At 36.6% G+C, this 13,089-nt stretch overlaps 1 protein-coding gene across 8 annotated transcripts in view; it reads right to left on the reverse strand.

The window, feature by feature from the left end:
* The window catches only part of shi (dynamin-1 shibire), a 61,148-nt gene that overhangs the window by 14,469 nt on the left and 33,590 nt on the right, over positions 1 to 13,089 (reverse strand). For 5 of the 8 annotated variants that reach the window (XM_065510325.1, XM_065510327.1, XM_065510323.1 and 2 more), the window contains 4 exons: positions 9,523 to 9,726; positions 9,361 to 9,454; positions 9,163 to 9,299; positions 2,442 to 2,584 (listed from right to left, as the gene is read on the reverse strand). In XM_065510325.1, the coding sequence (XP_065366397.1) occupies positions 2,442 to 2,584; positions 9,163 to 9,299; positions 9,361 to 9,454; positions 9,523 to 9,726 (578 nt within the window). Of the gene's footprint in view, positions 1 to 1,601; positions 1,727 to 2,441; positions 2,585 to 9,162; positions 9,300 to 9,360; positions 9,455 to 9,522; positions 9,727 to 13,089 lie in introns of those variants that run through there. The other 3 variants (XM_065510326.1, XM_065510330.1, XM_065510328.1) reach the window with 2 other exon arrangements.

The following is a 13,089-nucleotide window of genomic DNA, read 5'->3' on the forward strand; positions in this document are numbered from 1 at the left end:
TTTTTTTACGTTTTAAAGGTTTTTTAAAAGTAGAAAAGAATTTCTATACAAAATTATGATTTTTTAAAAATTATAGGGTGTGCTACTTAAAAATCGGCGAGAAATCTTAAAAAATCCATTAAATCTTTAAAAAATTAAATAAATTTTTGTTATTTATTATTCCTTTTTTAAAATAGATAAGTTTGTTATAGTTTTTTCTCAAAATTTTGAAATTTTAATAAGTAGCACACCCTACTTTTTTGTAAATTTACAAAGATTTTAAATATTTTTCTTTGCAATATTAAAGGTTTTTTAAAAATAAAACAGAATTTGAATATAAAATTATGATTTTTTAAAAATTTCAGGGTGTGCTACTTAAAAATTCGTAACAAATCTTAAAAAATCCAATAAATTGTTAAAAAATTTAATAGATTTTTTTTATTTAATATTCCTTATTTAAAATAGAAAAGTTTATTATAGTTTTTTCTTAAAATTTTGAAATTTTAAAAAGTAGCACACCCTATTTTTTGCAAATTTTCCAAAATTTTAAATATTTTTCTTTTCCGTATTAAAGCATTTTTAAAAAACTTTTAATAAAAGATTATGATTTTTTAAAAATTTCAGGGTGTGCTACTTAAAAATTCGGAAAAAATCTAAAATCATTAAATCAAATTTCGTTATTTAATATTCCTTTTTTAAAATAGAAAATTTTGTTATAGTTTTTTCTTAAAATTTTGAAATTTTAAAAAGTAGCACACCCTATTTTTTGTAAATTTACAAAAATTTTAAATATTTTTTTTAAACTTTTTAAAGGTTTTTTAAAATTAAATTAGAATTTAAATACAAAATTATGATTTTTTACAAAATTCAGGGTGTGCTACTTAAAATTAGAGTGCAAAATGTTTGAAATTTGTGATTAAACATTGAAAATTTGATGAAAATCACTTGGAATATTTGTTTTATCAAGAGTTTCTTAATGAATTAAGGTGTTTGCTACTTTTATCTACAAATTTCTACAAGAATTTTTGTTTAGAAAACTGTTTCTGATTAATATTTTAACCCCCTAAAGCTGCAGTGTAAAACGTTTTTTAAAGTGTTTTAATAATAAGTATTTGAATGTGGTTTAATATCTCTTTTTTGTTTGGTTGGATGGTGGAAGGGTTTATTTCTTTCACTACTTAATTTAATAATCTAAGGAATTTATGGTTTTTTTATTTTTAGCACAACACAAAATAAACATTTAAGTTAAATTAAGGTACTTTGTGTTTTTATACTTTTTTTTTCTAAATAACTTATATACTTAGACATATTATAAATATAATGCATACAAATAAATTTTCGCCAAGGGTTTTAAATTTTAAAAAATTATAAAAATATTGAAAAACTTAAAAGTTAATTTAAAGTTTAATACTTGTTTTAAAAAATATAAGACATTAAGGTTTCTTTTCTAATTTCTTTAAAATGTTTACTCAAGCGTTTTTTCTTTATTTTTTTGGTTTAATAACATGGTTTTTAATTAAATTTTTTACTAGGTTTTTTTTGCTGGACTTTCAGTTAATCCAATAAACTTATATTTGTTTGTTTGTTTTGTAATATCTAAAATTTTATGGTTTAATTCATTTGTTATGCAGTATGTTTTCTTATTTGTTAATTAATTTGTATGCTGCACTTTTAAATTAATGTTGTTTGGGGTTAATTTAGCGTTGTTTGGGTTTGCTGTTAAGAGTAGTCGATTATTTAGCGACGTCTGTTTATTATTGAATTAAATAATTGTTCAGTTTATTGTTATTAAACAAAGCAGCACAAAGAGAGAGAGAGAGAAAGTGAAACATAAAGTGAGTTAGAGTTATGAAATGTTGAGATTGAGAAAGAGAGAGTGTGTAAAAAAAAGAGAGTGACAAGTTTATACAACACTTAAGCAGCGTTTGTTCTCTTCACTTTTTAAAAGAAATTTAATTTTGACCATAAAAGTAATGAAAAACAAATAAAAGCTGCTAAATTGCAAATTAAAGCTTCTAGGGGATTCTTAAAACTCAAAGATTTTTTGAAGAACTGATATTCCAGACTCCTTCAAATAACTTTGATAAGAAAAATTCAATATTGAGAAGTTAATTTATGAGAGACGACAAGACAGAGGCTTCGGTCGTCTGTTCAATACAGAGGTTTCGGCCAACTGTTCATAACAGAAACTTCGGTTTCTCTTTTAAACAAATATTTGTTTACATTAATCCCCCCAAAAAGCTTTAATTAAATATTAACAAAAATAATAAACATAGCATAAAGAAAATTTAGTTTTGCTTAGTGTTTTTACGTAAATATTGAAGTAGTTTAATAAAAAAAAGAGGTCCCAACCGACGATAATGAAAATGTTTAGATATTTTTTTTATATAAATAATAACCAAACCATAAAATAAACAAAGAATAATAAATATTTATGAAAAAAAATGAAAATTTCTACTTACGAAGGTAAGAGTGGTGGTGGAAGAGCACCGCCTGGGCGGCCACCAGGCAATGGTGGAGCACCGCCGCCAGGGCGATTTGGAATAGCTGGTGCTGGACGACCAGATGCAGGAGGTGGTGGAGGACCACGGCCACCAGCAGCGGGCTAGAAAAAAATAGAAAATTGTTAATGATAATAAACATTTGGGAAACAGATCTTGTCAAATATTTATAGAAAAATGAATAGACTAAAACAAAAACTAGACCAGAGACTAGACTAGAGACTAGACTAGAGACTAGACTAGAGACTAGACTAGAACTAGACTAGAACTAGACTAGAGACTAGATACTAAACTAGGCTAGATACTAGACTAGAGACTAGACTAGATACTAAACTAGGCTAGATACTAGACTAGGTACTGGACTAGAAACTAGACTAGACTAGAGACTAGACTAGAGACTAGACTAGAGACTAGACTAGAGACTAGACTAGAGACTAGACTAGAGACTAGACTAGAGACTAGACTAGAGACTAGACTAGATACTAGACTAGAGACTAGACTAGAGACTAGACTAGAGACTAGACTAGAGACTAGACTAGAGACTAGACTAGATACTAGACTAGAGACTAGACTAGAGACTAGACTAGAGACTAGACTAGATACTAGACTAGATACTAAACTAGGCTAGATACTAGACTAGGTACTGGACTAGAAACTAGACTAGACTAGAGACTAGACTAGAGACTAGACTAGAGACTAGACTAGATACTAGACTAGAGACTAGACTAGAGACTAGACTAGAGACTAGACTAGAGACTAGACTAGAGACTAGACTAGATACTAGACTAGATACTAGACTAGAGACTAGACTAGATACTAAACTAGGCTAGATACTAGACTAGGTACTGGACTAGAAACTAGACTAGACTAGAGACTAGACTAGAGACTAGACTAGAGACTAGACTAGAGACTAGACTAGATACTAGACTAGAGACTAGACTAGAGACTAGACTAGAGACTAGACTAGATACTAGACTAGAGACTAGACTAGAGACTAGACTAGATACTAAACTAGGCTAGATACTAGACTAGGTACTGGACTAGAAACTAGACTAGACTAGAGACTAGACTAGAGACTAGACTAGAGACTAGACTAGAGACTAGACTAGAGACTAGACTAGAGACTAGACTAGAGACTAGACTAGAGACTAGACTAGATACTAGACTAGAGACTAGACTAGAGACTAGACTAGAGACTAGACTAGAGACTAGACTAGATACTAGACTAGAGACTAGACTAGAGACTAGACTAGAGACTAGACTAGATACTAGACTAGATACTAAACTAGGCTAGATACTAGACTAGGTACTGGACTAGAAACTAGACTAGACTAGACTAGAGACTAGACTAGAGACTAGACTAGATACTAGACTAGAGACTAGACTAGAGACTAGACTAGAGACTAGACTAGAGACTAGACTAGATACTAGACTAGAGACTAGACTAGATACTAGACTAGATACTAGACTAGAGACTAGACTAGATACTAAACTAGGCTAGATACTAGACTAGGTACTGGACTAGAAACTAGACTAGACTAGAGACTAGACTAGAGACTAGACTAGAGACTAGACTAGAGACTAGACTAGAGACTAGACTAGAGACTAGACTAGAGACTAGACTAGATACTAGACTAGATACTAGACTAGAGACTAGACTAGATACTAAACTAGGCTAGATACTAGACTAGGTACTGGACTAGAAACTAGACTAGACTAGAGACTAGACTAGAGACTAGACTAGAGACTAGACTAGAGACTAGACTAGAGACTAGACTAGAGACTAGACTAGATACTAGACTAGAGACTAGACTAGATACTAGACTAGATACTAGACTAGAGACTAGACTAGATACTAAACTAGGCTAGATACTAGACTAGGTACTGGACTAGAAACTAGACTAGACTAGAGACTAGACTAGAGACTAGACTAGAGACTAGACTAGAGACTAGACTAGATACTAGACTAGAGACTAGACTAGAGACTAGACTAGAGACTAGACTAGATACTAGACTAGAGACTAGACTAGAGACTAGACTAGATACTAAACTAGGCTAGATACTAGACTAGGTACTGGACTAGAAACTAGACTAGACTAGAGACTAGACTAGAGACTAGACTAGAGACTAGACTAGAGACTAGACTAGAGACTAGACTAGAGACTAGACTAGAGACTAGACTAGATACTAGACTAGAGACTAGACTAGAGACTAGACTAGAGACTAGACTAGAGACTAGACTAGATACTAGACTAGAGACTAGACTAGAGACTAGACTAGAGACTAGACTAGATACTAGACTAGATACTAAACTAGGCTAGATACTAGACTAGGTACTGGACTAGAAACTAGACTAGACTAGACTAGAGACTAGACTAGAGACTAGACTAGATACTAGACTAGAGACTAGACTAGAGACTAGACTAGAGACTAGACTAGAGACTAGACTAGATACTAGACTAGAGACTAGACTAGATACTAGACTAGATACTAGACTAGAGACTAGACTAGATACTAAACTAGGCTAGATACTAGACTAGGTACTGGACTAGAAACTAGACTAGACTAGAGACTAGACTAGAGACTAGACTAGAGACTAGACTAGAGACTAGACTAGAGACTAGACTAGAGACTAGACTAGAGACTAGACTAGAGACTAGACTAGAGACTAGACTAGAGACTAGACTAGAGACTAGACTAGAGACTAGACTAGAGACTAGACTGGAGACTAGACTAGAACTAGACTAGAACTAGACTAGAACTAGACTAGAACTAGACTAGAACTAGACTAGAACTAGACTAGAACTAGACTAGAACTAGACTAGAACTAGACTAGAACTAGACTAGAACTAGACTAGAACTAGACTGGAGACTAGACTAGAACTAGACTAGAACGAGACTAGAAATAGAACTAGACTGGAGACTAGAACTAGACTAGAACTAGACTAGAACTAGACTAGAACTAGACTAGAACTAGACTAGAACTAGACTAGAACTAGACTAGAACTAGACTAGAACTAGATTAGAACTAGACTAGAACTAGACCAGAACTAGACTAGAACTAGACTAGAACTAGACTAGAACTAGACTAGAACTAGACTAGAACTAGACTAGAACTAGACTAGAACTAGACTAGAACTAGACTAGAACTAGACTAGGAACTAGACTGGAGACTAGACTAGAACTAGACTGGAACTAGACTGGAGACTAGACTAGAGCTAGACTGGAGTCTAGACTAGAACTAGACTAGAACTAGACTAGAACTAGACTAGAACTAGACTAGAACTAGACTAGAACTAGACTAGAACTAGACTAGAACTAGACTAGAACTAGATTAGAACTAGACTGGAACTAGACTGGAGACTAGACTAGAGCTAGACTGGAGTCTAGACTAGAACTAGACTAGAACTAGACTAGAACTAGACTAGACCTAGACTAGAACTAGACTAGAACTAGACTAGAACTAGACTAGAACTAGACTAGAACTAGACTAGAACTAGACTAGAACTATACTAGAACTATACTAGAACTAGACTGGAACTAGACTGGAGACTAGACTAGAACTAGACTAGAACTAGACTAAAACTAGAACTAGACTAGAACTAGACTAGAACTAGACTAGAACTAGACTAGAACTAGACTAGAACTAGACTAGAACTAGACTAGAACTAGACTAGAACTAGATTAGAACTAGACTAGAACTAGACTAGAACTAGACTAGAACTAGACTAGAACTAGACTAGAACTAGACTGGAACTAGACTGGAGACTAGACTAGAACTAGACTAGAACTAGACTAGACTAGAACTAGACTGGAGACTAGACTAGAACTAGACTGGAACTAGACTGGAGACTAGACTAGAACTAGACTAGAACTATACTAGAACTAGACTGGAACTAGACTGGAGACTAGACTAGAACTAGACTAGAACTAGACTAGAACTAGACTAGAACTAGACTAGAACTAGACTGGAACTAGACTGGAGACTAGACTAGAACTAGACTAGAACTAGACTAGAACTAGACTAGAACTAGACTAGAACTAGACTAGAACTAGACTAGAACTAGACTAGAACTAGACTAGAACTAGACTAGAACTAGACTAGAACTAGACTGGAGACTAGACTAGAACTAGACTAGAGACTAGACTGGAGACTAGACTAGAACTAGACTAGAACTAGACTAGAACTAGACTAGAACTAGACTAGAACTAGACTAGAACTAGACTGGAGACTAGACTAGAACTAGACTAGAGACTAGACTGGAGACTAGACTAGAACTAGACTAGAACTAGACTAGAACTAGACTAGAACTAGACTGGAGACTAGACTAGAACTAGACTGGAACTAGACTGGAGACTAGACTAGAACTAGACTAGAACTAGACTAGAACTAGACTAGAACTAGACTAGAACTAGACTAGAACTAGACTAGAACTAGACTAGAACTAGACTGGAGACTAGACTGGAGACTAGACTAGAACTAGACTAGAACTAGACTAGAACTAGACTGGAGACTAGACTGGAGACTAGACTAGAACTAGACTAGAACTAGACTAGAACTAGACTGGAACTAGACTGGAACTAGACTAGAACTAGACTAGAACTAGACTAGAACTAGACTAGAACTAGACTAGAACTAGACTAGAACTAGACTAGAACTAGACTAGAACTAGACTGGAGACTAGACTGGAGACTAGACTAGAACTAGACTAGAACTAGACTAGAACTAGACTGGAACTAGACTGGAACTAGACTAGAACTAGACTAGAACTAGACTAGAACTAGACTAGAACTAGACTAGAACTAGACTGGAGACTAGACTGGAGACTAGACTAGAACTAGACTAGAACTAGACTAGAACTAGACTAGAACTAGACTGGAGACTAGACTAGAACTAGACTAGAACTAGACTGGAGACTAGACTAGAACTAGACTAGAACTAGACTAGAACTAGACTGGAGACTAGACTAGAACTAGACTAGAACTAGACTAGAACTAGACTGGAGACTAGACTGGAGACTAGACTAGAACTAGACTAGAACTAGACTAGAACTAGACTGGAGACTAGACTGGAGACTAGACTAGAACTAGACTAGAACTAGACTAGAACTAGACTGGAACTAGACTGGAACTAGACTAGAACTAGACTAGAACTAGACTAGAACTAGACTAGAACTAGACTAGAACTAGACTAGAACTAGACTAGAACTAGACTAGAACTAGACTGGAGACTAGACTGGAGACTAGACTAGAACTAGACTAGAACTAGACTAGAACTAGACTGGAACTAGACTGGAACTAGACTAGAACTAGACTAGAACTAGACTAGAACTAGACTAGAACTAGACTAGAACTAGACTGGAGACTAGACTGGAGACTAGACTAGAACTAGACTAGAACTAGACTAGAACTAGACTAGAACTAGACTGGAGACTAGACTAGAACTAGACTAGAACTAGACTGGAGACTAGACTAGAACTAGACTAGAACTAGACTAGAACTAGACTAGAACTAGACTGGAACTAGACTAGAACTAGACTACAACTAGACTAGAACTAGACTAGAGACTAGACTAGAGACTGGACTAGAGACTTGGCTAGAGACTAGACTAGAGACTAGACTAGAGACTAGACTAGAGACTAGACTAGAGACTAGACTAGAGACTAGACTAGAGACTAGACTAGAGACTAGACTAGAGACTAGACTAGAGACTAGACTAGAGACTAGACTAGAACTAGACTAGAATTAGACTAGAATTAGACTGGAGACTAGACTGGAGACTAGACTAGAACTAGACTAGAACTAGACTAGAACTAGACTAGAACTAGACTAGAACTAGACTAGAACTAGACTAGAACTAGACTAGAACTAGACTAGAACTAGACTGGAACTAGACTGGAACTAGACTAGAACTAGACTAGAACTAGACTAGAACTAGACTAGAACTAGACTACAACTAGACTAGAACTAGACTAGAGACTAGACTAGAGACTGGACTAGAGACTTGGCTAGAGACTAGACTAGAGACTAGACTAGAGACTAGACTAGAGACTAGACTAGAGACTAGACTAGAGACTAGACTAGAGACTAGACTAGAGACTAGACTAGAGACTAGACTAGAGACTAGACTAGAGACTAGACTAGAGACTAGACTAGAGACTAGACTAGAGACTAGACTAGAACTAGACTAGAACTAGACTAGAACTAGACTAGAACTAGACTAGAACTAGACTGGAACTAGACTGGAACTAGACTAGAACTAGACTAGAACTAGACTAGAACTAGACTAGAACTAGACTACAACTAGACTAGAACTAGACTAGAGACTAGACTAGAGACTGGACTAGAGACTTGGCTAGAGACTAGACTAGAGACTAGACTAGAGACTAGACTAGAGACTAGACTAGAGACTAGACTAGAGACTAGACTAGAGACTAGACTAGAGACTAGACTAGAGACTAGACTAGAGACTAGACTAGAACGAGACTAGAACTAGACTAGAACTAGACTGGAACAAGACTAGAACTAGACTAGAACTACACTAGAACTACACTAGAACTAGACTTTAGACTAGAAAAAATACTAGACTTTATACCAAACACTAAACTATAGACCAGATCAAAGGCTAAACTAAAGTCCAGTTTAAAATTAAGAAAGTTTAAAAACAAAATTTTCCACTAACCTGTGCTGCGGGTGCAGGTTTACGAGGACCGCCAGGACTGGGTGGCGACAAACGTGGATTATCCAAGCCACTAGGTAACCAATCGTTTTTCACTGGTGGTGGTAAGGGGGCTGATACAGTGGCCATTGAAACATCACCTTTAAATTAATAAAAACAAAATTAAATAAATTAAAATCTTTAAATCTTCCCCCCACTTACCAATAATTCTTAAAGCATCCTTGCAAGCATGATACATGCGCAACATTTCCTCACGTTTGCTGGCAGCTTCAGCCGATTCTTCCATCATTTGAGACTTTAAAACAAAAGAGAGTGATTAAAATGAGTAAATGTTATTATTTTAAATTAAAAGAAACATCATACCTGATCTCCTGAGGCATACAAATGTGCCAACAATTCACCATTTATAAAATCCTTGGTATTATTAATAATAATCATCATAATGGCTTTGGGCACCATATCCCGTGTGGTCTTTGTGACAATTTTCATATAGGAATCTACTAAATTGCGTATAGTTTCAACTTGACGCTCCAGCTGGGGATCTGTGGAGGCCTCAACACTGGCCTGCTGTTTAAGTTTAAGAAATTTTTCACATAAATTAATAGTTTTTTTTCATTCTATCTCTCTCTGTAGAACGAAACAAGTTCTCAAATTAACATAAAAAAAAATTAAGTAAAATTTAAACAAATATTTGTTGTTTTGTTTTATTTGTGTTTTAGTAAAAAAAAAAATTGTAAAAGAATTTGTTTAAAAAACATAGTTGTGGAGTGTAGTGTTTTTTATTTTAAGTAATTAAACAAATTGGTTTTAGTTGGAATACATTAAGAGAGTTTTTAGTTAAAGAGAGAGTTTTATACAAAGAGAAGAGTTTTTTTTTAAGAAAAGTAGCTATAAAATTTGTTATTTATAAAGCCTGTAGTAGAAAAAGGAAATTAGTTTTAGTTAAAATAGAGAATTTTTAGAAAAAATTAAGGTTTAAAAGGATTTCCAGTGATTTGATAGAAAAATATTGTTAGAATTAGTAAAGGGTGGTTTCAACAGGACGCTGCTACGTGCCAGACAACTCATCTCATATTGGAGATTCTGCAAGAACGATTTGAGGGCATGGTCATCTCATGGGGTGGTGTTGTGAACTGGCAAACGAGATCGTGCCATTTGACCCCGTTAGACTTTTTCTTGTGGGTTTTAGTCTAGAGTCTAGTCTAGAGTCTAGTCTAGAGTCTAGTCTGGAGTCTAGTCTAGAGTCTAGTCTAAGTCTAGTCTAGAGTCTAGTCTAAGTCTAGTCTAAGTCTAGTCTAGAGTCTAGTCTAGAGTCTAGTCTAGAGTCTAGTCTAAAGTCTAGTCTAGAGTCTAGTCTAAAGTCTAGTCTCTAGTCTAGTCTCTAGTCTAGTCTCTAGTCTAGTCTCTAGTCTAGTCTCTAGTCTAGTCTCTAGTCTAGTCTAGTCTAGTCTCTAGTATAGTCTCTAGTCTAGTCTCTAGTCTAGTCTCTAGTCTAGTCTCTAGTCTAGAGTCTAGTCTAAAGTCTAGTCTCTAGTCTAGTCTCTAGTCTAGTCTCTAGTCTAGTCTCTAGTCTAGTCTCTAGTCTAGTCTCTAGTCTAGTCTCTAGTCTAGTCTCTAGTCCAGTCTCTTGTCTAGTCTCTAGCCAAGTCTCTAGTCAAGTCTCTAGCCTAGTCTCTAGCCTAGTCTCTAGCCTAGTCTCTAGCCTAGTCTCTAGTCTAGTCTCTAGTCTAGTCTCTAGTCTAGTCTCTAGTCTAGTCTCTAGCCTAGTCTCTAGTCTAGTCTCTAGTCTAGTCTCTAGCCAAGTCTCTAGCCTAGTCTCTAGCCTAGTCTCTAGTCTAGTCTCTAGTCTAGTCTCTAGTCTAGTCTCTAGCCAAGTCTCTAGTCTAGTCTCTAGTCTAGTCTCTAGTCTAGTCTCTAGTCTAGTCTCTAGTCTAGTCTCTAGCCAAGTCTCTAGCCTAGTCTCTAGTCTAGTCTCTAGTCTAGTCTCTAGTCTAGTCTCTAGTCTTGTCTCTAGTCTAGTCTCTAGTCTAGTCTCTAGCCAAGTCTCTAGTCTAGTCTCTAGTCTAGTCTCTAGCCAAGTCTCTAGCCTAGTCTCTAGTCTAGTCTCTAGTCTAGTCTCTAGTCTAGTCTCTAGTCTAGTCTCTAGCCTAGTCTCTAGCCTAGTCTCTAGTCTAGTCTCTAGTCTAGTCTCTAGTCTAGTCTCTAGCCAAGTCTCTAGCCTAGTCTCTAGTCTAGTCTCTAGTCTAGTCTCTAGTCTAGTCTCTAGTCTTGTCTCTAGTCTAGTCTCTAGTCTAGTCTCTAGCCAAGTCTCTAGTCTAGTCTCTAGTCTAGTCTCTAGCCAAGTCTCTAGCCTAGTCTCTAGTCTAGTCTCTAGTCTAGTCTCTAGCCTAGTCTCTAGTCTAGTCTCTAGTCTAGTCTCTAGTCTAGTCTCTAGTCTAGTCTCTAGCCAAGTCTCTAGCCTAGTCTCTAGCCTAGTCTCTAGTCTAGTCTCTAGTCTAGTCTCTAGTCTAGTCTCTAGCCAAGTCTCTAGCCTAGTCTCTAGTCTAGTCTCTAGTCTAGTCTCTAGTCTAGTCTCTAGTCTAGTCTCTAGTCTAGTCTCTAGCCAAGTCTCTAGTCTAGTCTCTAGTCTAGTCTCTAGCCTAGTCTCTAGCCTAGTCTCTAGTCTAGTCTCTAGTCTAGTCTCTAGTCTAGTCTCTAGTCTAGTCTCTAGTCTAGTCTCTAGTCTAGTCTCTAGTCTAGTCTCTAGTCTAGTCTCTAGTCTAGTCTCTAGTCTAGTCTCTAGTCTAGTCTCTAGTCTCTAGTCTAGTCTCTAGTCTAGTCTCTAGTCTAGTCTCTAGTCTAGTCTCTAGTCTAGTCTCTAGTCTAGTCTCTAGCCAAGTCTCTAGTCTTGTCTCTAGTCTAGTCTCTAGTCTTGTCTCTAGTCTAGTCTCTAGTCTAGTCTCTAGTCTAGTCTCTAGTCTAGTCCAGTCTCTAGCCAAGTCTCTAGTCCAGTCTCTAGTCTAGTCTCTAGTCCAGTCTCTAGTCTAGTCTCTAGCCAAGTCTCTAGTCAAGTCTCTAGCCTAGTCTCTAGCCTAGTCTCTAGCCTAGTCTCTAGTCTAGTCTCTAGTCTAGTCTCTAGTCTAGTCTCTAGTCTAGTCTCTAGTCTAGTCTCTAGTCTCTAGTCTAGTCTCTAGTCTAGTCTCTAGTCCAGTCTCTAGTCTAGTCTCTAGCCAAGTCTCTAGTCAAGTCTCTAGCCTAGTCTCTAGTCTAGTCTCTAGCCTAGTCTCTAGTCTAGTCTCTAGTCTAGTCTCTAGTCTAGTCTCTAGTCTAGTCTCTAGTCTAGTCTCTAGTCTCTAGTCTAGTCTCTAGTCTAGTCTCTAGTCTAGTCTCTAGTCTAGTCTCTAGTCTAGTCTCTAGTCTAGTCTCTAGTCTAGTCTCTAGCCAAGTCTCTAGTCTTGTCTCTAGTCTAGTCTCTAGTCTTGTCTCTAGTCTAGTCTCTAGTCTAGTCTCTAGTCTAGTCTCTAGTCTAGTCCAGTCTCTAGCCAAGTCTCTAGTCCAGTCTCTAGTCTAGTCTCTAGTCCAGTCTCTAGTCTAGTCTCTAGCCAAGTCTCTAGTCAAGTCTCTAGCCTAGTCTCTAGCCTAGTCTCTAGCCTAGTCTCTAGCCTAGTCTCTAGTCTAGTCTCTAGTCTAGTCTCTAGTCTAGTCTCTAGTCTAGTCTCTAGCCAAGTCTCTAGCCTAGTCTCTAGCCTAGTCTCTAGTCTAGTCTCTAGTCTAGTCTCTAGTCTAGTCTCTAGCCAAGTCTCTAGCCTAGTCTCTAGTCTAGTCTCTAGTCTAGTCTCTAGTCTAGTCTCTAGTCTTGTCTCTAGTCTAGTCTCTAGTCTAGTCTCTAGTCTAGTCTCTAGTCCAGTCTCTAGTCTAGTCTCTAGCCAAGTCTCTAGTCTAGTCTCTAGT

Source organism: Calliphora vicina, chromosome 4, assembly GCF_958450345.1.
Source record: "Calliphora vicina chromosome 4, idCalVici1.1, whole genome shotgun sequence".
NCBI classification, from domain to species: Eukaryota; Metazoa; Arthropoda; class Insecta; order Diptera; family Calliphoridae; genus Calliphora; species Calliphora vicina.